A 26,470-nucleotide genomic window follows, 5' to 3' on the forward strand; every position below is an offset into this window, starting at 1 on the left:
CAGTTGCAATCATATGGTATGCACCAGAACTATTAGGCAATCAGGATGCCCAAGTTATTCATTATTTTAAACATCTCATCAGTATGTGACATTGCACAATGTGCAGTTCCCCTCAAGGACACACACATACACACTTGTGTCTTGGTGGAGAGAAACTCAAAGTAAAAATCACCTTCTCTTCTTGCAAGGAGACTACAGGATACCCTCAAACTCAGGGTAAGTCTCCCCACTGAGTTAACTAGTGACAGAGAGGAGTTGTTGCTATGGTTACTTGCAGACAAGACAGTGAGTTTGGTGAAAACTGATGTAAGCGAAAGAACTTATGAATTATGTACAGAAGAATAAACATGATTTTCTGACTCAGATAAAAGACACACATGATAAGATGTTGTTTACAGCTCATAACATTCCTACATTGGAATACAGATAGAGAGGAAAGATTCCTGACTCTTGGCACAATCACTTATTGTTGTTAATTAATCATGTATCCTTGTTTGTGCATGGTCGTCAGCTAAAGGTTTGGCAATGTCTTAGTCCATTCACAAAGCGAACACACACATCTCTCCTCCCGCCTAGCCAGCTCTGTTTTTTATTACATGATCATGTGATTTCTCTTAGCTGCAGAAATACACTCAGTGCAAAAAGTTTCCCATGAAAACTGAAAGGTCTGAATTTGTATTTGCCACAGGACCAAATGATTCAGCACTTTCACTAAACAGAATTGCCCTTCACTGATAGGCTATAAGACACAGCATTTTTGTCTGGCTCGTCAAGAATTTGCAAACAGTGGGGATGTTTAACATTCACAGCCCAGAGGTCTGTCACTGGTGTTTTGGTTGTATGCTCTGGCTTCAATTACTCTTTTATGAGCTTTATGATTCATGGTTATATTTTCCCAACAAATGAAACTGTAGTTTAACATCTCAACTATACGCTGCAGACCTCTGTCTGTTCTCAGCATCTGCTCACTGCTGGTGTTAGGGTATCAGTGCTGCTTCCTCTGCATTTGCTAAACTTTCCCGAGCTTAATTAAAATCATCTGGTGGTTGTCTTACCTAGCGTGGGGTCACTGCGTCCAGACCCTCTAAAGAGAGGGGGCGGAGGAAGTGGGGAATGAAAGAAGAACCCTGATTCTGACCCTTAACCAGACTCCTTTCTCTGCTTTCTGCTCAGTAGAAACATGAATTTACTACCACAAAGTGTAGCTGCTGGGGGAGGGCTGGAACTGGGGGGTGTCGAGAGGATTTATCACTACACTGAAAGCGTGTTTGCACACAGGGGCGTCACTGTGAACATGCAGAATAAGGTGGGGGTTGGTTTCCTGAGACAAATCACAGTGATCAGATTTGGGTCATTTCCCAGGTCGGTCATGGAGACATATGCAGGACAAAAAGGCCTTTGGGGACTGTCTAAAACACAGATGCATTGTCTGGAAAGACTTCATGTCCCTGCTTTTCATTACATTTTACAATCACTTCTTGAGCATTTTGATCATACCCTACACCAACTCCCTTAAAATGGACTCAGCAACAGAGATATCACAAACTGTGCCTGCATATAGAAGCTGTAAATGGAGGGTGATGTTTTTGGTCATTTTAATTACCATAGGTAAATGGGGTTTTCAAGATCGACAAAAAAATGTCATGGGAAATACTTTAAAAAAACATTAAGACTAAGAGTCAGCGTCAGCATGCTAACATACTTGCAATGTCAATGCTAATACGCTGATGTTTAGAACTTATATGTACTATGTTCACCCTCTCAGTTTAGCGTGTTAGCATGCTACCATTAATTAGCACTATACGCAAAGTATAGCAGAGGCTAATGGGCATGTCATTAGTTTTGTGGGTATTTGGTCATAAAGTAGTGGACTTTTTTCCAGGATAATGAAAACTTAAGGGATCATTAATACAATTCATCCTGAAGGATACAGTTCTGCACCAAATTTCTTTCCAAACCATCCAATAGTTATATAAATATATAAATAATATAAGAAATATATAAATATTTCTAGTTGATATATGAACCTCATGGTGGCCCTATAGGCAATGTCAGAGGATCACTGAAGTCAGGACCATCTCTCTAAAGCCATGGATGGCTGTAAAAGATTCCATTCTTTTGCAGTGTTACTCTTTATATTGATTTCTTAATACTTTTTATTTAATTTGGATTTAATTTCCTCAACTCCCACAGAGCATTTTTGTGTCTTTCAGCTCATTGTTTTGTTATTATGGCCTGTGGCCTGTGTCATCAGTGTTTATTTCCAGCTGCAGCAGACACTTGTTTTTGGCAATAAAGCTCTTAAAACCCCTCGGTACACTCCCTTTCCAGCACCAGAAAGCAGACAGACACAGTTAATGAGTAGCTGGTGGTGATTATAGTGGAGCAAATATGACGATCTGTCTCAAAATTAAAATTATTGATCTATAAAATTAATATTCAGTATGATATACACCCAAGTGGTTAAAATTTATAATAAAATACTGCTGAATTCTTTATTCATTCTTAGAATATTAAACTTGAAGTATCCTGATGATGTTTTTCTCCTTATTCAGTGACAGAACTGAGGTGTACTTGGGTGATGAAAACTCCTTGAGTCTGACGTTCAATGCCAGGAATGAGGGAGAGGGAGGGGCATATGAGACTGAGCTGTATGTGGTACTTCCTCCAGAGGCAGACTACAGTGGAATAGCACGGAACAATGTGGTGAGGAGGACAACTATTATTATTATTATTACTGTTATTAATATCGATCCATACAGGGTGCCTCTCTCCCAGTGACAGTTGGGATAGGCTCCAGCCATCCATATGGATATATATATATATGTGTGTGTGTGTGTGTGTGTGTGTGTGTATATATATGACATATATGATTATTTAAATTGTATTTTTTTATTTCCTTTCCAGAGCTTGACCCAGCTGACATGCAGCTACGAGACAGAAAATCAGACCCGGTATCTCGTGTGTGATCTGGGGAACCCCATGAAGCCTGGTACCAGTGTAAGAGCCAACACTCACATGCTGCTTTTGGCCCTTTTCTGTTTTTGTGTCTCAGTACAATTAACTAAATGACAAGGCCATTTTTAGATCTGATTAGGTGTGGAGGAACTTAGAAAGTATTTAATTTTTTTTAATAATTAATTTTTCATATTCTGTGGGTCATTTCCCAGTTATGGGCTGGCCTTCGGTTCACTGTGCCCAGACTAAAGGATACTCACAGCACTGTACAGTTTGAGCTCCAAATACGAAGGTAGGTCAGTGGTAAATTTTTTAAAAATTTTATTTTCATTTTTAAATGTCTTTAAATTCAGTTTCAGATTGCATTTAGTGAGTAATTATTAAATCAATGTTTGTGACAGTTTTAAAGTCCAATAATAGTAATTTTAAAATCTGGTGACATTCAGTTTTGAACAGTAGTCTTACATGAACAAATGTTTCTGAAATAGTTAATGTTTTGCCTTTCCTTTGTGTCTGTTGCAGTAAAAATGCAAATAACTCTGAGAGTGAGGTAGTGTTGTATGAGTTGGAGGTGGCTGCGATGGCTGATGTCATTCTGCAAGGGTGAGGCTTCATTGCTGACTCTACCACTACATCATTACATTACTATTATATATTCCTGCCGACATAACTGCTAAAACTCTGTGTTTGTGTCTGTTGCAGTGTTTCTCGACCAGACAAAGTCATCTTTCCCCCTCCCAACTGGACTGTTCATCAGAGTCTGAGGGAAGAGCAGGACGTCGGCCCCGAGCTTCAGCACGTCTATGAGGTATGCCATGATTTCTTACAAACCATGCTTTGAGGTTTAATGTATTTGCACAATTCTTACTGCTTTCCCATGTCTGTTTATTTGCAGTGATGTTTTGCCTCTAAGGCTCTTAAATGTTTTTTTAATTTAGGAATTTTTACGTCCGATGGTACATTGATTGAAAGGGTGTCCTCCTATAAGTACTTGGGAATATGGTTTGATGAAAAGCTTTCATTTAATGTACATATTTCTAATTTAGTTAAGAAACTCAAAATGAAGATTAATAAATTATGCTTTACACTCTCTGTTTTACATTTGGCCAGCTAACATTAGCTGCTGTTGTTAGCACTGTCTCCTCACTTTGATTCTGAGTAATAAACCAAGTTTACAATCCCATCTAGTTAAGAAGGTAGCATGTACAGCTTTGTTAAGCTCATATACTGTAATTTTTAAAAAATGTGTGTGTATGTACACTGTTTTAAATGCCTGGAACAAAAAGGAGAATGAGTATTAAACTTTGTTATGTGGAATTTCAAATAAATGCTAATGCCCTGGGTCACACATAAAATCTATCATAGGTGGAATGTAGCTGTCTCGCGTGAAGATTTACTTCACCCCAAGAAGCCTTTTGTGTTTCTTAAGTAGGTTTAAGTAGAAACAGCATCTTAGTTCAAACTCACTCTCTCTCTTTCAGTTGGTAAATAATGGTCCCAGTGTGGTCAGCCAGTCAACATTAGAGATGAGATGTCCTCTGAGGGGACACGGCCATGAGCTGCTCTATCCAGTGGAGGTGGTCACTGAGGGGCCGCTGACCTGCTCCTCCAAAACAACTGTTAATGCACTGAAACTCAAGGTGAGGACACACACTCAAACACACACAACAGCTTGATTGGAACGGCAAGGTTTTACCGTTGTTCTATTATTGTCCCTGAGAATTGGATTATCTTTGTTAATGACTCTGTCAATGTCTTTACGTATGCAGCTCCAGCCTCCAGCAGCACAGGGTCCCACGTCACTGAAATCCAACACTGAGCACCACATCCAGAGAAGGGAGGTGACCAAAGATCCTCTAGCTGAACAAGGAAACCTGGTGAGACATCATGGAATAGATAGAAAATCCACTTGTAGCATCTTTAATGCTGCTCCTTATGTACGCATCAACGAACATATAGAAATGACACTGGCTACTTTAAAAGAGTACTTCTACTTGGGCCAATGTTTTAAAAAAGGATCAAATAGATGATCAAATAGATAGTATTTTGTATTCCATTGTTCATTCCATTCTTCCCTGTCAAAGCCTAACACTTACCCGCAATGCAACTTGACTGCCATCGTTTCAGTCGTGGATTCAGATGTGTTTTGCTAATAGTGGTTAATATGACATCGCTTGACGCAATCTATCAGATTTAGAGCTAGAAAACACCCTATACTACTTTTTTTCTCATATGTGGCAGTAACCTCAAAACTTGGAAACAGACCTTTATTTGTAAAATCAAACAAAGTTCCCTTTAATCTAATCACCCTGTAACTAAACACCTAACCTTTACTCTAACCTTAAATGAGACAGGGCTGCTGTCAGTTTCATATCTGTGCGTTCAGAAGTAGTTGTGTTTAGCATAGCACAAATACTGGGAGCAATCTGCGCAAGCTAGCTCTGTCAAATCCGTCAATGTGCTCTCCAGTAACTCATAAACTGACATATTTTTAAATGGTTTTATCATTGTATGGCAAACCTAGCCAATTCAGTAGTGTAAAGAGACAAAATAGCCAGTCTTGGGTGGATTTACCTTTGATTTCCTAACCTTCTGAGAACATTTGTTCCTCATCAGGATTGAACAGTTGACTCCACGTATCCCATAAAAACCCAGGAGGTGTTTGTTTTTCTTCTCCTCTTTCCTCCTTGACTCAGCATGTGGAGGGAATCATGGTGACGTGAGTCTCTGGAGCTATTCAGTCCAAACACACCACAACAGAGGCTCTTAAATAAAGTCAATGGCTTTTGTGTTGACTGTTCAATCCCACTAGGCTTCTTATGTGACTGCGTGTGTGGCTCTGCTGAGTAGGTGTGCACACTTATGTTGTACATACAAACTAAAATAGTCCAATCAGTAGTAGTAGGAAGAGGTAGCTCTGCTCCCTGAACTTGAAAAAAGATTTAAATTATAATGAGATTACTTCTGTCAGCAGAGGAAACGGTAATAGATATAATGAGCTCTGGTCAACATCTCCTGCTGCTTGCTGTAATTGTTTCTGAGATGAAGTTAATTAGGTTTGTGATTTACTGGGTTGCTTTGGTGCGGCTTGTGTCACTGACAGTAATGTCATGACAGCATATCTCTTATGGTATTCAGATGAACCATCGTTAATTGGAGAATCCAACCACATAAAGGTGTTTCCAAACATCCTTTCTCCACTGTTTGAAAGATGAATGTTAATTTAAGTAGTGAAATTACTTCAAGTCACAACCAAGCTAGAGGGGCAATTTACTGTGCCTGTCATAGAGTGCGGGAGTGTGTGCTTTCAGATCGATATTGTGCAAGCAGTGACTTGCTTACTATCCTTGTTTACTAACCGTAACTGTTAACAAACTATTATATTTATATTACAAAATGTTGTTTTTCATGATAATAGTCAAAAATTGAATTGTTAGCAATAATAAATATACCAGTTGAAAAGTTATTACAAAATCATCTGATCTTTTTGGCCACCAGTATAAATTTACATCATTCTGCTCAGTCAGCCCTCTGAAACTAAACTAAATTTAAAAAATGTAATTAGTTATGTAAACTCCACCACAAACATGACACATGCTACAAGTAATTTTTCTGCTGCTAACCTCTTGGAGGGAAGCCACCTGAAAAGGTCTAATCCTTTAAACCACAGTGCACCCTGGGTTTTTTGGCCTCAACTACATCAACTGAGTGCCAGATAAGTCAGTCAGTTTATGTACAACTATTTTTTTTTAATCAGCTAAAATGTGCTTCACCAAACAGCTGTAAAGACCATTAAAGGGTTCAAATGAATAAGAACAATTTTTTCATGTGTCTGTGCTTCCTGCAGAGGAAACTGGAATGAATCGTTTTGTTATAAGACTATGAAGGGAATATCAACCTATCTAATCATAAATTAAAAGAAATAGTATTGAATGCCACACTGAGTGGGTTTGGCTCTGTCCTTCCATAGACCTGCTCTACAGTGGAGTGCTGGCAGCTGCAGTGTCATGTTGGGCTGCTGGAGAGAGGAGGCAGTGTTATTCTGACTGTACGTTCCAGACTCTGGGCTGAAACCTTCATTGAGGTGAGACTACAGGTCATTCTTCTCTGTTCTACTGGTCATATGTATACCCTTAGCACAGGAAATTCCGGTTTACATATCAAGTCTTATACTGCCCCCTGTTGGAGGCAACTTAACAACAATTACACACACTGTGCCCCAACTTCAGCAGCTGCCATATATCGACCCCTCATCAGAATGTCTGTTTTTTCCAACTGTATTTTGCTTGTCCACAGAGGCCCTATAAGCAGTATGTTCTGGAGTGCTCTGTTGGGTACAAAGTGGACAGGATGCCTTATTCTATCCCTCCCTAAATTCAAGCCATCTGGATCCAAAAAGGTAACTTCACCTAACTCTTGTATTGGATTTTATAATTTAACAACCTTGTAAATGTTATCTTATTTACATGTGAATGTCAGTGTCAGGCGGTACAAATCTGCAGAGGCTCATTTGAATGCTGTGATTTCCTGTTGTTCAGGTGGTGACAGCTGTGATCTGGAACAAGCCGGACACTTTGTTCCCTGTTCCAGTGTGGATCATCATCCTGGCTGTTCTAGCTGGGCTGCTGTTACTCTCCCTGCTCATATATCTACTGTACAAGGTAATGAGCTACCACTACCACAGAAAATAACTGTTTCTGACCGGCTGGCATGTTTTCTAGTTAAATATCAGCCCACTTAAGGTATAGTTTAGATGAGTGTCAGTTACTATAGTGTCAGTGAGTGTCAGTTACCAGAATACACATTTTTGACAGTGATGTGGTCTCACTAACCATCCTTGTAATTCCATACCCATACATGTGTTCAGTAACATGATTAGGCATGGATGGATTACAAATGGACACAGGCTGAGGAGTCACAGGTGTTAGGGGCATTTATATGTCTGTGCCCAGGGGCCCACTGTCTCATAATGCATCCATGCATCTGTTTGAGGATTCAGGTCAGGTTAGATATATATACTTTAAAATAAATTATGACTAAAAATTATTAAATGAACATGTTGTGGTTTTCTGCAATGGACTGGCGATCTGTCCAGGTTGTACCCCACCTCTTGCCCAATGTCAGCTGGGATAGGCTCCAGCCCCCTCATAATGAATGAATGAATGAATGTTGTGGTTTTATTTTGAGGTCCCTCTGAAGTTGTTAGACTGCTGCAAAATGGTTTGGGCACAGGGCTGCCATCCTACTCTTCATTTGGCCAGACCCAGACCTTGTTCACAATTAGCCAGTAGCTATTTGCAAAGTTGGCCACATAACACTAACTATTATTAATTTGGCTGCAAAGCACTTATATATAGAATAAAACAAACTGCAATCAAAAGTTCACTATCATTAAATGTGTCTTTCTATATGAGGGGAGATCTAGGATATCCTTCCAGTCAACACTGAGGGAGAAAAGATCTGTAATAAGCATCTTATCCAACAGAAAATAAACCGTTTTGTTTTGAATTACTACTATTACTGACTGTACATACATGTAGTATGTAGTATCCATGCGTTTACACTTTGAATTTGATGTAATAACTAATACATGATGAGTTATGATATAACTCATTATGTCATAAGTCATCATAAGTCATGTTCTGATTGGCCAGCGGCAAGAAATAGGAAATATTAATTTCTATTGATACTCCCATTTTTAGTCTAGACTTTGTCAGATTTATTTGTATCTAATCTTCCCCTCTCCTTGTTCCCCTCCAGATGGGCTTCTTTAAAAGGTCAGATCCATACGGTACGACCATGGAGAAGGCCCAGCTCAAACCCCAGGCGTCCTCTGAAGCTTAGATCCAAGACAGACCCTCCCCTGCAGCTGTTCCAAAGAACTGGAATTATTGTCATATTCCTAAACACAGAGGGAAACTTGCTAACGATAAGCAGGCAACCCATTTATGAGGGGACAATTATGGGTGCTGTATCACTGGAATACAAAATATCTGGTGCTGCACTAAAATGCCAAAGCAGGAAAGACTATATGTGTCATGCAGTTGTATATGCACTGCTCTTTGATACATACAATCAATACAATCAAGAGCAAGATCTACGAAGCTTCTGCAGAGAATGAAATAACAAGGACTTCCACCTAAGAAGCTTGTCCCAGTGGAAACATGCTTCTTTGGAAAATACTCCACGGACAGAATTTAGTACAATAAAACAAATGCACCTCCAACAAAGTACAGTATTCCTTCAGTCCTAAAAAGTATATTGTAAGTCACTTTTGCAATCCCAGTGTTTAATATCTGTTTAAATTCCTGCTTTTGTATGGTCTATACACCACTTGTTATTTATGGCACAGTCTTTTCCTATTGATGGTTGAATGTTGTACTGTACTGTCTGCAGGACAATCCTGGTGAAACTGCAATGTTTAACTTGAATAATTCCTCTCCCATATTGGGAGGTATTTTGTGTGTGTTGTAATGTATGTAATGTATTCATTGTGTTATGACCTGTCAGTGTTGTGGCCCAGAATAAAGCCAAATTTTGTATACCCATTAAAAATGCCTGACTGACTTGCTTAGTCCTGAGTAAATAGGGACAAAAGAGAACCCCCTTGCTATAGCAGGCAATGACCAGGGCAGTTATTTTATAAAGACAAACTACAGTGGGGGAAATACATATTCAACTGGACCACTAGAATATAGCTCCAGAAAGACCTGGAAGTAGCAGGTTTAGTTGTCACAATAGGCAATGCACTCCACCGCCACAGTCTCAATGCATGATCACCTCAGAAGACTCCATTACTGAAGAAAAGACATATTGAAGCTCATTTGAAGTTTGCTACACAACATTTGGAGAAGCCAGTAGATTACTGGGAGAATAAGAGGCAAGATGACATGCCTTGTTTGGAGGAGAAATGGCTCTGCATATGACCCTATAAATACCATACCTAAAAAATATATGTTTTACACATACAAATGACAGGTGTCAGAGATAAGTGAACACATTTTCTTATCTCAGGTCCTGAGACTGCATTTCTCCCCTCACCCAAAGTTATTCAGTGGCCCATTGCTTCCCTCTGCAGGTGGTTTGTGTTACTACCACTGTGCAGTGCCTGTCTCCTGATGCCTTCAAGTGCTATCAGAGATCTCATGCGTTTTCACATCACACTCGCAGAAAGTACACATTTTGGCCATGACTGGCTTCTAAACCAGTTTTGATGTCACAAATCAGACTTCAGGTGAACACAGACAAATGTAAAAATATCCCTCTGGTGTCTGAGCACACATTATTCTGCACAATGAAGCTAAAGCATTGAGGTGAAGTAATGATAAAGCACATATTGGAGCAGATGGTTTCTCTCTGCTCTTGATCCATCCTGGATGTCCATGAGATAGGTTTGAATAAACTTATGTTTCAGGTGGTACTTTTTGTACTTTTCTTTACAGTAGGGAATTCACTTGGTGGAACTTTTAACAATGCAGGGGCCAAAAAGTTTGTGTATGTTTCAGAAGCTAATGTGAAAAGTAATGGGTAACTATTGCAGTCAGATAAATGTAGTGTAGTAAAAAGTACTCACTTCTAAAAGGTACTAAAGTAACATAAAATAGAAATAATAAAGTACAAGTATTCCAAAAACTGCACTTAAGTAGAATACTTGAGTACATGCACTTAATTACTTTCTATCATTGTCAAATTTGTACCAACAATGCAAAGCAAAAATTCTCTTTATGTTCTGTCTGAGCACACTTTAACAGGTGGAACAAGAGAGAAAGAGAGAGAGAGAGAGAGAGAGAGAAAGAGAGAGAGAGAAGAAGGGGAAGAAAGGAGAAGAAAGCTCTGTGATAGACGTGGCAGGAGAGTATGTCACAGCATGTCACAAAAAGAGACACAGTTTAATGTAGGGATTCTATATGTGTGTATGTATATACATACACATGTATATGTATGTATTTTATTTTGTTTTCTTGTTGGGTTTTTTTTGTGTTGTTATTTCTTATCTCATTCTTTATTATTATCTTATTGTATATAGTTATCGTTGTATTTACTAATGTTCTGATGTTCATATGTCATTTTATGCTTTGGTAACATGTTTTATGTAAAGCGAAAACGAAATCGAAATCGATCGAGAGAGAGAGAGAGAAATGCTCACATGGCCCACAGAAGAGGTCTGTCTAGTCAAAAGAAGTGAGAAACAGCTGTGAGGGAAGGGTGTGAAGGACCCAAACCCTTAAACCACTAAAAGAGCCATGCCTGCTGAACCATCCTTAGCAGGGTCACCAATCAGCCAGTCAGCTGGTACAAGTTTGCTCAGCAATAAATGCATGGGTGAGTGAGGTGAAACAAAATGGTATTTGGCATTTTGGTATGTTCAATGTGTGTTTTTCTGCCTCCAATGGTCAGTTCTCCAAGCTTTCCACAGTTAGGTTTTGCAGCAGGTCGACTTGTTATACACTAAATATGTTTATGTCTTACAATTCTGATGGTTCACGCTAAACTCTTAAACTCTCAAAACAGCCCACGGATATACTCTGATCAGCCACAACATTAAAACAAGTTACCTGTTTTAATGTTGTGCAAACCCTTACTGTTCTTGCTGCTCCCTGTGCTGTTTCTTTTGTAACTGAGCTTGTTTATGTGTGTTTTTGTCATCACGAGCAAAATAAACTTTGACCTTTCATTAAAAGGAGTATTGAATGTTTTCTCTCACTGTCTGTATTGATGTGTTTGCTCAAACCCACATTTGTGCTGAGTGTGTACATGTGTGGTTCTGCTGAGTTCTGCTGGATGGATGCTCCCTCCCAACCTGCAGATTGGGTGTTTTGTGTCTCTCCTCCTCTCTCTCCTCTCCCTCCCTCTCTTTCCCTTACTGTTTGTGTGTGTGTGTGTGTGTGTGTGTGTGTGCCCTCCCAGGCTATAAAAGCCACTGTCACGAGGGTGCTACCCTGCAGAGGAGCTCAAGTGTTCGGTCTGAGAAAGAGGCAGAGGAAACCGAAGACTGTACTTGCTTTCCCCTGGCTGTGAGTAACACATTGTGCTGTCAAATGTGTTTAGACAGAGCTGTGTGTGTCATTTACAGCAGAACATAACATTAATGTGCATGTATTGCATCTGTTCTGCCTATAATTGAAGAGTGTACAGACAGATGACTTAGCTAGTTTGTGTTCGGAGCTTTAGAGAGCAGTGCAATGCTGAACGAATGTGCACCTAAGTGGTGTTTGACGCACACACATCTGTTCTCTGTGCCTCAGACTGCTATTTCTACTTTCCAAAATTGTATTGGTATTATTAGTGACAGAATCATATTATTGCTTGTGTTATGACTGCCCTTTAAGAACACAAATGCTGGGCATACGGACACACTGGGACAGTGGAATTAAACTATCCCCTTGAACCATTTCTATGGCAATGTGCTACCCCAGGTTGTGGGTGATGTCTGTCTGATGATGGTTGATCCTCTGTGATCCCTCCTATTCAGGATGGACCGAGGGAGGCTTTTGCTTCATATGCTCTGCTGTGAGTCAGCAGACATGGTATTACAGTGTTTGGGTTTTGAATCTGTGGAAATGACCTGGCCTAGTTTGGGACCATCATGACCTCTTTAATTTTTAACCTTTTCAACTCCTCTGGACCCAACACTATGTCCATTATTAAACTTCATCAAACCCATACTCAATTATTTTCTACTTAATACTGCAAAGATTTCAGTTGGTCTAAAGCTGTCACCAGATTTGTGGGAGTGGCTGCGATACAGATAGTATAACAGAAACTGCAGTGGAGATATTGATCCATGTTGCTCTTTTCTGTTTGGCCTGTACAGATCCTGCCTTCTCCGTCTAAGCTATAATCATGGACAGAAACCTGCTGAAGAATCCCACTGGGGAAGGTAAGATGTTATTTTCTTTATAGAAGATCTGCAACCATGTAAATAGATAGTTTTACTCAATAAAGTAGGTGCAGTGTAGTTTTTTTATAATGGTCTAAAATTTACTTTTCAGATATTTTCGTGCTATACTTCCTGAATGCTCCTGAAACTGAACTTAACTCACTGTATACAGAGTAGAAATACATTGGCAGACTGAGACTGTGTATTTTCCTTCCAGAGCAGCTGGAATTCTGGGAGCTGACGGAGAATGGTGGAAGCCAGTGGAAGGTGGAAGACATGCCAGGAGACTGTGGCCATGACTTCCCCAAAGACGGAGTGACCACGTATTTTGCAACCTCATTTGAGTGAGTATTTATCACTGTATATTTAAATGCTAACAGAAAACTTGTGGAACGGTTAGTAAGGGTTTAGGATAAGATTGTGGCGTTGATTAAAACAAGTACTTCTGTAAGGTTAGAGGTCCTACATTATCATGATTACAAGAATAAGTATGTGGTTATGGTTGTGGAACAGTCATAGATTTTAAAAATGATGCTAACTTTCAGCTTCAAACAGGAAATGAGCAGCAATCTGCTGTGTGAAAGTCCTGTGTTTTGTCGACCCATCCATCTGCCCCAACCTCATCCTCCAAAAGCTGACTTTGCTAATTTTTATACTACATCTCCTAATGTCTTCCATTGTTCCCATCATAATTACTATGGCCAAGAGAAGTCCCTCAACGATTAAATCAAAACTGCGGGTCATAATTATTTGGTTGCAATAAGCTGCTTGCACTGCTTACACGACCTATGGGGTCATTTTTTCTTACAGGATGACAGTCTTCACATAACTATAAACCCCTGGAAAAACAAATAAAAATCTTAACAAATGAAAAATGGTTCCATTAACATTATTATACCATATCAACACAATTTCATTTCAGACTTTACCTACTTTATTAGTCCACATGAGTTTAAAAAATGGGACAAACTTTTGGGTGGAATAGGAGGAATGGGTGAAAATGAAGGTATCAGAAGGTATGGATCAATAAAGACTCAGAAATAAGATATTAACAAGAAAACAACTTGATAAAGAGAATATTATACACACATATTAATGAACTATTGACAACAGTAGAAAACATGTAAATGCACACTGTGTCCTTGATATAAATTTTAGAACAAGACAGATGTACAAGCTAAGAAAACATGGGAAGAAGATCTAGGAATATACTTCAGTAATCAGTAATAGAGAGAAACATGTAGAACAACACACACAACTACAGCATCCAGTTTCTAGAGAGAATATATAATTCATTGTTTCGCACCAGGTCAACAAACTGTGATTTATTAGTAACCTCAAAAATGCAGGGGAGGATTTAGGAAAACTGTGCCTCATTTTAGTCAAGTTATTGGTTTTGATTTGTATGTAGAATTTGTTTATTCAGTAGAAGGATGCCATAGAATGATATATATTTTGCTAAAAGTTTTAAGATTTCTGCTTTGGTTACACAAATCATGTCAATCCATCCAGGACAGTAAAGACAAACAGTGGAAATTTAAACTATAGAGCAAATCACACATAAGTGAAGAGTGAACTTACAAGGACATGAAAGAAAATGGAAGAAACGGTTTCTTAATAAAATCAAAGGTTTGTGTCTGAACTTACGTTAATGATAGAAATTCCATGCAATCCATCATTCGAATGCTACATATGTCCTAGTGTTTTTCATAATTTCCCCTCAATTTAATATATTTCATATGGCTTATACATTTATATGGCTTTTCATTTTCATGTCAATGTAAGGTGACTGTTTTCTGCAGTCTCATGCAAAATCATCACTGTGAAAAAAATGTGCATCCTAGGCTGTGTCTGAAGAGACAGGTGATCAGCTTGTTAACAGAGGGTTACTCCAGTGAACAGTTGGACTGCCGAGCCAGCTATCACAGTGGAAGACTGGTAAGACAGAGATGGACTGATCTTCTTGTAGACACCCTCTGTAAGTGTTGAGTGTCACTAGTTAATGTGTGGTTCATCCCCCAGGTACTGTGGGAGGACAGACTGTGGTTGCACTTACCTAATGACTGTGTGTCTGCTGGATGAGAATCATGAGGTCATACAGGAGTTCAAACCTGACCCAGTGACCCTTGACCCTGACTGTGACGACTGCTCGTGGAAACAGGTACACAGAGAGGAGAGTGCTCTGTATGTTCAGAACATTAGACATGTGAGAATAACCTGCAGGGTCCACAAACAGATCAGAGTGGTTTTCTCTTTCTCTGTATGAATTCCAGGTCAGCCATACATTTTCCGGCTATGGTCCTGGGATGCGTTATATCACCTTTGAACACGGAGGACAAGACACTAAGTTCTGGGATGGCTGGTTTGGAGTGCGGGTCACTGCGAGCTCTGTTACTATTGAGGTCTGATCATGAGGAAAGCAAAAGAGTGAGAGGAGAAGGGAACTACGGAGTAAAAAATACTGAAAGGTAAAGAAGGGGTTGGTGGGGTTGGGTGGGTGGAATTGGGCAAATGTTACATAAGGGCATCTGAGTGACAGTGTAGGATTCAAGATTTCAAGAGGACCAGCTCTGCCTTATGCATCTGCTATAGCTTACACCTCTGTAGAGTGGCTTCAGAAAGTATTTAGGCCCCTTCACTTTTTGCTTTTTTGAGATATGTCTGGACTTGACTGTCCACCTGTGGCAAACTGACTGGAAAGAGTTTTAAAAGGCACACACCTGTGTATATAAGGTCTCACAATTTACACATGTCAGGATAAAAAGCAAGCCATAAAGTCCAATGAACTCTCTGTAGACCTCTGTGATAAAAATGTGGTCAAACATAGACCAAGGCAAGGGAAACCACTCCTAAAGCTTTGATTGTTCCCACAAGCACAGTGGCCTCAGTAATTGTGAAATGGAAGAGATGGGTGAATGCGGTGGTGGCAGCAACATGCTACGGGGGTGTTTCTCAATGGCAGGGACAGGGAAACTAGGGTCGGGGTCGGATGAATGTGGCCAAATACAGAGAGGTCCTTGAAGACCAGAGAGCAAGCAACCTGAGAGTGGGGCAACAGTTCACCTTTCAAGTCTCTGAGTGTTCCCACCAAAGACCATTGATAAACCCACAGGATAACTGTGTGGAGAGGCCTGAAGATGGCAGTTCAGTCCAATCCAATCTGACAGAGTTTCTGCCAGGAAGAATGAGATAAACTGTCTAAATCCAGAATATGAGTACATTTATACATATGAACATATAAATGAAACATTTCACTTTTTTATTCTTAGTCTTTGCAGAAATGTTTTTACTTGGTCATTGTGGACTTATTGAGTGTAGACTGATGAACAAAAATGTCAATTTTATCGAGTCACAATTAAATCTACAACACAAAGTTTGCTTAAAATTAAGGGGTCTGAACACTTTCTGACTCCACTGTATATCATGCTAATGCTGTGGAAACAGCTGCAGTAACTAATCTGTGAAACACAGTGAAAGCTTGGCTTTATTAACCTTAAACACAGCCATTAATCATGATCTGTTAACTACTACTTCTGCACACTTACTTATGCTGGCGCATAAACTGACTTGTTTGGTGGGCTGGGGATGTTGTAAGCAAAAAAGCGGTTAATCATTCAAATGGGAATAAAAAACGATTAAATACATTGCCATCCATTGTACTGTCTGTTTTGTCAAGTTGAACTTTCCATCCCAAGATCACTAAACTGTTCCAGAAGTGTGTGGTGGTAATTTGTTTTCACTTTCAAGAAAGCGACTGTAGGTAGTTGAAGATGTTAGGCTGAGGATATACACAGTTATTTTCAACTAGATGCGTGGTCATAATAGCTTTCTTTCTGGCAGTGCTGGGAAGTATTTAAGTGTTGTAACTTTGCTCACCAAGTTCTTTATCAGGAACAAATACTATTATTCAATCAATAAAGCAGTGTAATGTGTAAAATCATACAGGCCATGAGCTTCAGTTAATGTTCACCTCAAACATCAGAATGGGGAAAATTTTTGATCTCATTAACTTTGATTGGTATGATTGTTGGAGCCTGACAGCCTGGTTTGGGTGCTAATTTGAAACTGCTGATATTCTTGGATTTTCAAGCACAACTGTCTCTACAGTTTACTCAGAATGGTGCCTGTCCGAGCATTGTTGCTGACCGTGTTCACTTGTTATGCCAATTTACCCGACGTCTAATGGCTACCTACTTCATGAAATGAAGGAGAAAATAGAACACCTTTGGGATGTGGTAGAGTGGGATATTGGTACCATGAATATGCAGCTGATGAATCTGCAGAAATTATCTGATACAATCATGTCAACATGAACCAAAAATCAGAGGAACGTTTCCAACATCTTGTGGAATCCATGCCATGAAGAACTGCTGGCCATTTTGAGAGCAAAGGGAAGTGCTCACCTATTGTCTGATAAACAAGTCAATTAATCCCAAATTAATCCCAAACCAGACAAAAGTGCAGGCTTATTCACAGTCAGCTGCACCATGATCAAGACTTTTTAGGCTGAACCACCACATATAAACTGTGGTTATTTTATTCAAGATAACTTCATCCAGGATTAACAAATCAATCCTCAACTGTTTTCCAAATTTGCTGGATGACAATTAAGATTAATTTAGCCAGCTAAGAACTTACTAGCCTTGATTAGTTAAACCACTTTTGATGGGGCCCAAGACTTACAATGGAGTACATATAGCCAGGACCATGACCTCATCTGTTTCACCTCAGTATAACATGCAGACACTATCAAGAGTAAACACACATTTAAAAAACTCACTTTTATTTTCAGTGAATGAAAATTGTACAACTCAAATGAAAGTGGCTGGCATACTGTGTTAAACAATACAAATATTTTGCTGGTATCAGCCATAAATAGAGGTCAGAATGCAAACCTGTGACTGTGACAATAAAATTCAATGATAATTCACACACAGGCCAGTTGGCATTGCATACAATGTTGCTAACAAGATAGTGTTCAAAGTGAGCACCATTAACACTGATAGAATAAGGGCACTGTTTGGGTTAAAGCTACATTAAGCAATGCTTATGAATCACTGATTCACCTTTTATTCTGATCACTATCAGTGACTGTGGCTATGAACTGCAGACATGCCAAAATTAATCAGTAGCTTGCAATATCCTAATATTTACCAATACATTTACATAGTACAACAACTGGCAATCAATTTGTGTGGTTTAAAAACAATTATATATGTAAATTAAAACAGTATATAATTTGATTTGTTTTATAACGCCTGTAAGAGTGCTGCATCTTGCATGTATTGTGCTTACTGTACATATAGCAATAAAAATCCTCTGCAGGCTGTTAGTTTCCCATGTTTTTCTGTAATGTCAACCAGTGTAATCTTATCCACTGTAATTTGAAATTAATAAATAAATATCATCGCATAAGATCCTGTATTTAATTTTACCTGTTGTAATTAAGTTGAGACATCCTACCTACCTACCATCCTTCCTACTCTCAGATGCTTAATAAATACTCCCGGTATTCCTCTGAGGAGATTCTGACCCAATCCACAGCCAGAGGCAAATGACTACTGAACCCATTCAGATGGATGACTAGAAGGACTTGAGTGGGATGCTCATAATGTACGCACTCAAGAGGTAAGTAACATTGAAATATGACAAAATGTAAGCCACTTTCACTTTCGGTCTGCTAGCCAGTCAAAACCACTTACTACAGCTTCAATCAGATCTACAGAGGGAAGCTGCCTAGCTTAGTGATTTAAAAAGTGTGCTCTTAACTAGCCCATTCTTCAGTTATTAACACTGTGGTGCCTTGAGTGAGTTCATGTAAAGTCAAAATGTGCATTTGACCTGGGCATCTTGAAATGTGCAAATGTAAATTTGGACACTACTGAAACAACACCACGCAAGCCAGATTTAACCATACTTTGATGTTACAAAGGCTAATATTCAAGAAAAGGAAATGTTAGCGACCTGATGTGTCTGCAGGAAATATTCAACACTGCCTCTTATTCTCAGTGTTTGAGTCAAGAACTCCAGTCACTAAAACATCAGGGGCAAAGACTGTCTGATTCAACATCAGAAAACAAGTACTTACTTAAAGTCTTCTTGGGTAATAAAACAGCACCACAACTCTATCCAAATATCTGTGTGTAAATACAAGTGTGTGTACATGGTATTTTTGGAAGTTGACAGGTCCCGGTCCAGATGAAAGAGGAAGGCAGAACAGGCAGGACCCTCATTCTCCCTGTGACTGCATCTGTTTACAAAAGGCCTCAAACTGCTGCTGTTCCAATTCTGTCATCACCTTGTTCAAAGCGTATATCTGAGGGGCAGAGAGGGGCACACAGCTGATTATGCAGGAGTGAGTAGCAATAAATACAGTTGGCGAGGTGCTAAAATAATTCCCCTTGGAGATTACTACTATGTGTGTCAGATTTTAAAAATAAATAAGGAGTAGTGATGAACTTTATCACCTCTGCTCTCTGTCTCTGTTTGAGCTCTTGCTGTGCAGATTTCTGCTTGGCTCTATCTCCTCTGGTCGGGGTAGAGTTCAGCTTTGGCTTGTCTTTACGGCAGGCAGGCTCCATGCTGATTGTTTTTAAATCAACCTGAGATATTTAGGAAAAGATACCTGACAGTAAAGTCAGAGTCTTTGTATACTGTAAAAATACAAACCACAAAAAACAACATCTGTACTTTTTGTCTTTAGATATATCGGACATACAAGTCATCAATCAAATTAGATTTGATCGACACAACTTGGTACACACAGGAAGCACAACATCTGAACAATTTCTGAACATATATAGCTATAATTAAAGTAAGTAAGTGCTGAGTGTCGCTGAGGTGTGTTGAATGGGGGAGACAAATCGCAGAGAGGTCTTCAGTCTTGTTTTACTGTGGCCCCATCCTGCCAAGTAATGTTTTTCTAGCTACACACGTTTAAGCTAACGTCCCATTCCTACTATATGACGGCTCGAAAGTAACGTAAGTGACACCAAATGTTCAGTAAGAATGATGCTTGTAAACAATGTTTTCTATGATAAATTAACTACGTTACTCAGCTTCAAAAGACAAACTGCTAAACCTCTAGGACTAATCCTTGGTAAATTAAGCGTTAGTCAAGAGACTCACATAGTTGCTGGCTAATGCTCGCTATCTATCATTTATATTTTCCAGAGTAAGATCCCACCAACAATAACAGCTGAGTTCAGATAATGGCGCACTTACCGTGGAAATATTAAGAGTGGCAAAAAGTTATTTGACGAGATTACCGTTGAGTTAGCCAGTCAGTTGGCTGTAGTCAGTTGTTAGCTATTCCCAGCTGTTCCCAATGTGTAACCAATAAATACATCCGAGTTGAACGATGAAACATTTGGACAAACGTTCCGGTTCCGTTTTCTTTCTTCTTTTACATTTAATGGTGTTTAACGGTGGTTAACTATTAAGTTAGCTGCGCATTACCGCCACCCAGTGTTCTGGAGTAATGACCCGACTACCTCTGCCCTGACTGATTCACCCTTTCTGTTATCATAAAAATAATAAAATTATCGACTACATTAGTTAAAGGACATGCTTTTCTCAATAATGTCCATAGTTCATAGAATAATACTCTGAATAAGATGTATTATTATTTAATGGTTCTACAGGCTCAATGAGATATCATTTTCAGGATTGTCATAAGTACTAACATGCTTTTTGGGCACCCATGTATTTTATATTAGGAATAACAACAACTACAACAACATTAACAACAACTAAATCTCACTCTCAGCATGCAGCAAAACTGAGCAAAATTCACTACTAAGGAAGTATAATGCTTGTCCAACAGTATGGAGGGTGACACTCAGGAAGTTTCTCAGCATAAACTGTCGCAGACGAAAGTGTAATTGTAGTCAGTCATTTCAATCCTTGTTTCCGAGCTTAGGCAAGAGAGGTGGTTTCAGTCCACCAACAAACTCTTTACGCAGGGATCCAGTCAATTTAATCAGGCAGGAGATAATGAAAATAATATTCTGGTAATTTAATTTAACTGTTATACCTATTTGAACAGCCTCAGTGAGACCAAATTCCTCTCTACTGTTCAACCAGGTCTGACCACAAGATGTCGCCTTTGTCTTACTATATTTATATATAAAAGTACATGAGTTTGTATTAACACACTGGGCATGTGACATCATTCAACATTAATCTGATATACGTATCTGACTGTGAGTGTGCATTCATAAAGGAGATAAGTTTGACAGGAGAGCCTCTGATGAACTAATCTTGTTGAAGTTTTCAGTATCACTAACCCTGACATCATGACACCTGCTTATAGAGCAAGTAAACAAGGAATTTTTTGGACAAACTGTTTTCTAAGCATTTTCCCTGTATTTTCACTTTTGATTTAAAACACTTAACTGATAAGCGTTCCTCAGACCATACACACACATACACATACTGGACAGACTCCCCTCAGGGCACTTCTTTAGAGCATTAATCAGCTGGGTGAGGAGTGAGCCTGACACCAGCTGAGGGGTGGTCCAGAGCACATTTATCACCTCAGAAACAAAAACAGTCATTATGAAGGGACAGAATAACTAAACACTCTCACATATGAAGTAAGGAAATCATCCTCTTAGACCAAACTACCACTGGTAGTCTCTGGTGTTGTTGTGAACTTGAGCTCTGAATGTGCGCATGTGTGCCCTCTGGCAGCGCTACGCCACAGAGATTTATCGCGCAGCATACCAACGGTTTACCTGGATTTATCCTCCAACTACAGGAGAGCACTTTCCCTTGGAATAATATCCTGCCAAGAACAACTCCTGCTGAACGCTGCAGACAACAGCCAGACCTGCTGCTCTATATGCATAGCATAGCGTAAAGGAAAAACACACTTATATAAAGCCTGGCAATCAACAGCAAGAGTTAAATGTGGTTCCTCAACTCACATATCAGTGTTTTTAGGTTGAAAACACTAAAAGTTGCATTTCCAGGAATTTAAGTAATAATCTGAACTTTTCTGGGTGGTTCGCTGATTTCTGTCAGCATTTAATATAATACAGAAGTTATTTTGGCTCAATTAAGCTCAAGAAATCTTCTAAATTAGGTGTCACACTCCCAGAGTTGAGAAAGATGGGGAACATTTTTTTGGGATGTGTGTCATGTAGCTTTAGTTTATTTGAATTAAACAGTAGCCAAACCGGGCAGTTAACAAGTCATCAGCTGTCAGAAAAGTGTGCTACCCACAGAAAATCCAAGGTGAAAGACGTCATAGTGCTGACCACACTGTCTGATTGACAAGTGATTTCTGGGAAGAGTAAAGCACAAACACCCACAGTGATGACTGAACCAAACTTGGAGAAGGTGGTACAGGTGCAATGAGCGACTACATGGCACCATAATGTCCCTGCTGTTGTTGATATTGTGCAGATCACGTTAAATGAGAGATTTATGATCTTCAGCCATCACTGCATTTTCAAGACAAGGGGCTAGAATATGCCCTCTGAGCAGCGTTAATTCTGACTATGCAGCAATAGCAAAAAATAGAATAAAATTGACATTTTATATGAGAAATCGTAACTTTATTGTCTGACAATTAAAAGACAAAGATTCTTACATTCAGGGTGTAATATATATAATATTATCACATTGTTTAAAGTTGGATATGTATATTTTGTGTTATTTTTAAAACCCCTGACAAAGTAACATAACATCAAACATTATTAATTCTCCATAACATCAAGACCAAATAAACAATGTTAAAGTAGTCAACAAAACTTTCTTAGTTATCTAATTAGAGATATTAAGACTATAACACTCAAAAATGTACTTCATCAGGACTGTGTGGATGTGGTTTCATCAGATCTGACCTGTCATAATTCTCATTCTAATGTTGCTAAATCCTGATTGGCGCACATAACTACAAAACTCCCAGAAGTGTAACTAACTTTGGCAGAAAATTGCATTGTTCATGTAGAACTCCAGTTGAGATTTTCTCATGAGGAAGTCCATCTTCTCATACCAATTACTGCATTAAAACATTTTAATGTAATAAAATATTTTTTTCCTTATGAGAAAAAATTTGCATGATTTTAACTGAAAGAGATGAAAGATCAGAGTCATTATTAATGAGCTGTAAGACACTGAGGGTGCCAACTACATTTTTTCCCATGTGCACACACAAAGTTGATTCTGGTTTATTACAACTTGAATCTTACTTTCATTTGTTTGACCATCATTTATGGATAAATTGATGGATGAATTGATAGATAGAACACAAAATACATCATGCAGGTTGTAAACAAGCCAACAGTTTGTAAGGGTTTGTTTAAAATATTTCATTGTCGGCTTGTGTTTCTTGCCTATGGAAGCTTTTTTTTAAAATGACTTTTGTTGTGATGCTGATATATTGCCAGATCCCAGCAGTCACCCTTTGACTGAGGTCAATATTCTGACTACAGATAGAAATAATGAATTACGAAAGTAGCATCCAATTTGTGAGCACAGTGGTGCAGTGGTTAGCACTGCTGCCTCACAGCAAGAAGGTTCTGGCTGTCCCAGCTTGCCCAGGGTTTACATGTTCTCCCTGTGCCAGCGTGGGTCCCCCCCCCCGACAACAAGATAAATGGTATATATAATGATGATAATGATAGCTAATAGATAATCTCTTCTCTGCCTTTTGGCTAAGATCAAGTGTAATATCTGTTCTTACCAGTTTAATATCTGATATGTCCCCCACCCAGGGACCATATATTAAATAGATTTTTGGGGCAGGGCGCTGGCACAGGGGCTTGTTCCTTCCACTCCACACATCGACCTGGTATTGCAGTACCTCCAGGTACAGAAAAAAAACCCCCTAAAAAACAGTTCCTACAACAGTGACAATAAAGATCTATTGTATTCTAATGGGTGGATGGATCCAATTAGTAATGAACCAGAATGATTTATTATGTCTTGTGCTTTGAGCTATGCACATCTGACCAGGACCCTTCTTTCCAAAAGCATCAAAGGCTAAGTTGACCCCCTTTAGACTGTGATTAACAGTTGTCTGAGCCAAAAGTTGACATTTGCAAGGGAAACATGGAGAAATCTTTGGTCTTCAGTCCAAACAGTGGTCCTAGGTTGACCCAAAAGCTGATTTGGAGCTTTATTGGCTAAAGACAGACTGTGCCAAAATTTTAACATTATCAGAAACCAAAATTTTCATAATGGGACTCCTGCTAAGATCCATATCTACAAACCAATCAGTCAGAATGAAACAGGAAATGAAGCAGAAACCACTGGCTGAAATGTCATGTTGTAAGAGCCATTTTATATTAAAACACTCATTGTACTTGGATCCTCCGTGCAGACTTCACACAATCTGACATACATCAAATTGTTATTGTATCATCTGTCACTGAGTGAGATTTTATCAGACCCATCTTGCACAGTGTGACAACTAAAGACTATGGGCAAGGATTATCTTAGCCTTAAGATTTTGGGAAATGGGGCCCTGGGTTCAGCCTCACACGTTCATGAGTCAAATTTCAAACAAACTCACAGAGAGCTTCATTATATTAACCAACATGATAATATTTAAGAAAGCAACTGAGAGGTTTTGACCTGTCAATGGAAACATCGCCATCTGATGCTGGATTGTAGAGTCAGTCAGACTGGAGCAAAGCAAAGGAGTGTTAGAGAGTGAAGAGGAAAAGAGATGAAAAGGTTAAGAAGTAAGGGAAAGAGAAGATGGAGAGATGGCTAAAATTTTATAGAGTGGCAGAGAGAGCTGGAGAGGGGAGGGATGAGGTGTGGAGAGACGGGCCAAAGAGACGGCAGCGGCACAAGTGTGTGTTAGGAGCCTTGTTCTTCTAAATTAAACTCTCTCTCCAGGGGGAAGCACAGCTCTGACTGCTCTTTCACACCAGCGGCCCTGAACACACAAACTCACCACAACCTCCTAATCCTGCTCGCTAGTCCACTGCCAAAACACACACACACATACACACATACATACACAGCATGCACACACGCACACACGTAAGCATGGTGTGTACAAATCCCCAAAGACATGTACATAGTCATACACACAAAGTCTTTCAGAACTAAAAATAAACAGCCACAGTGACTGTGCCTAAAATAACTGCACACACACACACGCATCCTCAAACATATGCTTATTGTACACACGCACACACAAAGGCCTTCACGCATGCGAACACACTCTGTTGCTCTCTTCACACCTGAACCCCAATAGACCTGCAGCCGCCAAATCAAACAGCAGCAACCAGTGAAAAAAAAAAAAAAAAAAAAAAAGATATGGACAGGATATGACCTGACAAGCAGGGGTCAGTGTGAGTGATGCAGTGCATGCACACGCATACAAAACGATATACACACTCTGAACCCTGTCAGGATATATTTGAGGTTACTATTTTGATGCTGGGAGAGATTTTCAGATTTTATTTTCTTAACACCACTCTGCTTCACATTTATCTGCATTTATCATTATGCACTCAATACAAAGGAATATCAAAGAGATGAGTGCCTTGCTCAAGGTATCTGCTGAGATATGTGGTGAGGAGATGGGGGGGAAAGGGGTAATGAAATTTTTCACTAGGTGACTGTGTAAACAGAATTTTGATGTTAATGATGTGGCTCCTATTCCTGAGAGAAAACATCCCTCTGTGTGTTTAATGGACAGTGACACAGAGAGCTGTTTTGGCGTTAAGTCCAAGTCATGTCTAAAGTCTCTGAGGCCTTTTGAGGATTTGTTCTTTGTTCTGGGATTTTAACAAGTCAGGTTTAGGCTTTAGAGACGCAACTCTCAAGTCAGCCAATGCTGGCCCAATCTAGTCTCCAGTCATCATGTTATTGTTTGTTATCTAAGCAGAGACCAAGTCTAAGTTTCAACTCAAAGGTCCTACAGCTCTTGTGAAATATCACGTCATATCCAGTGTAATAACTAGTTACACTGTAGTTAGAAATGATGACTTTGATGTTTCAGGTGTGTGAACTGTCCAAAAAACAAACATGCAAATAAAATAGAAGTGGGTGCAGAATCTATCAGTGCTTTGCTACACTGACTGATCCATTTCCCTGTTCTCAGAGATAATAGTGTGTCCTATTGGGGACATCCTAATGTCTACCAAATCCCAAAACATCTGTGGTGAGCAAGCAACCCCCCCCCCCAGGCCCCTCTCAACATCAGGATATTCTTGGAGACTGAGGGACTTTAAACCTTAATCTCCTGTCTTCTCTTCCAGTCTCCTGCAAAACAGACTGAGTCTGGGGTGTGCTGATGTACACACACACACACACACACACACACACACACACATACATTCTTTAACCTAAACTGGTCCATTCATTAACTATTTTTTGGTCAAACAGTTTGACCTTGATAACTTTTCAATTAGGCACTCAGGTTTTATTTGGTGTTTTTACTGATGATGTGTTTGTCAAGGAAATATATGTCAATCTTATTTATTCATTAGCAAAATGCCATATGCACTCATGCAATTTGCAAAGTAGTGCTATTTAAAATCCTACCTGGACATAGTGAAATACAGCCCCCAAATTTAATCTCAACCACTGAGACCATTATTGCCCCTTTCAGACAGCAGTCCTATATTACAGACAGCTGTTGCCATGCTTCCCACTGTCAGC

General features: G+C 39.3%; 3 protein-coding genes and 1 non-coding gene across 7 annotated transcripts in view; 3 read left to right on the forward strand and 1 right to left on the reverse strand.

Moving 5' to 3' along the window:
* Positions 1–9,513, forward strand: part of LOC108877507 (integrin alpha-5-like) — a 37,375-nt gene extending 27,862 nt beyond the window's left edge. The window contains 12 exon segments of the mRNA XM_018667583.2: positions 2,556–2,706; positions 2,908–3,000; positions 3,171–3,250; positions 3,481–3,561; positions 3,661–3,766; positions 4,440–4,598; positions 4,728–4,835; positions 6,929–7,042; positions 7,255–7,323; positions 7,325–7,357; positions 7,497–7,619; positions 8,719–9,513. Of these exon segments, the coding sequence (XP_018523099.1) occupies positions 2,556–2,706; positions 2,908–3,000; positions 3,171–3,250; positions 3,481–3,561; positions 3,661–3,766; positions 4,440–4,598; positions 4,728–4,835; positions 6,929–7,042; positions 7,255–7,323; positions 7,325–7,357; positions 7,497–7,619; positions 8,719–8,802 (1,201 nt within the window). The 3' untranslated portion in view covers positions 8,803–9,513.
* Positions 9,514–11,835: 2,322 nt separating this feature from the next.
* On the forward strand, positions 11,836–16,488 carry fbxo2 (F-box protein 2). Its single transcript, XM_018667602.2, is given in 7 exon segments — positions 11,836–11,972; positions 12,773–12,838; positions 13,056–13,182; positions 14,683–14,745; positions 14,747–14,776; positions 14,861–14,999; positions 15,112–16,488. Coding segments are annotated over 6 exon segments (531 nt in total). The 5' UTR covers positions 11,836–11,972; positions 12,773–12,801; the 3' UTR covers positions 15,247–16,488.
* Positions 16,489–17,604: 1,116 nt separating this feature from the next.
* svbp (small vasohibin binding protein) lies at positions 17,605–20,230 on the reverse strand. Of its 4 annotated transcripts, none has more exons than XM_018667607.2 (3): positions 20,107–20,230; positions 19,306–19,440; positions 17,605–19,154 (listed from the first exon to the last, which is right to left on the reverse strand). In XM_018667607.2, the coding sequence occupies exons 2-3, from the start codon at positions 19,417–19,419 to the stop codon at positions 19,068–19,070; spliced, it is 201 nt and encodes a 66-aa protein (XP_018523123.1). In that variant the 5' UTR covers positions 19,420–19,440; positions 20,107–20,230; the 3' UTR covers positions 17,605–19,067. The 4 variants fall into 4 exon arrangements, with proteins under 4 accessions (XP_018523123.1, XP_018523119.1, XP_018523121.1 ...); XM_018667603.2 differs by having other exon boundaries at positions 20,063–20,223; XM_018667605.2 differs by having other exon boundaries at positions 19,306–19,463; positions 20,063–20,199.
* A 3,252-nt stretch (positions 20,231–23,482) lies between these two features.
* Positions 23,483–23,673, forward strand: LOC127143139 (U2 spliceosomal RNA). Its single transcript, XR_007814364.1, has one exon. It is a non-coding gene; the product is annotated as a U2 spliceosomal RNA (small nuclear RNA).
* The last annotated feature ends 2,797 nt before the right edge of the window (positions 23,674–26,470 follow it).

This window comes from Lates calcarifer, linkage group LG12 (genome assembly GCF_001640805.2).
Source record: "Lates calcarifer isolate ASB-BC8 linkage group LG12, TLL_Latcal_v3, whole genome shotgun sequence".
NCBI lineage: Eukaryota > Metazoa > Chordata > Actinopteri > Centropomidae > Lates > Lates calcarifer.

Coding starts and splice junctions, on each gene's coding strand:
- svbp (XM_018667607.2), bottom strand. CDS start 19,419: ATGGAGCCTGCCTGCCGTAAAGACAAGCCAAAGCTGAACTCTACCCCG. Junction 19,155..19,305: donor AACAGAGACAGAGAGCAGAG/GTGATAAAGTTC, acceptor TCTGCCCCTCAG/ATATACGCTTTGAACAAGGT.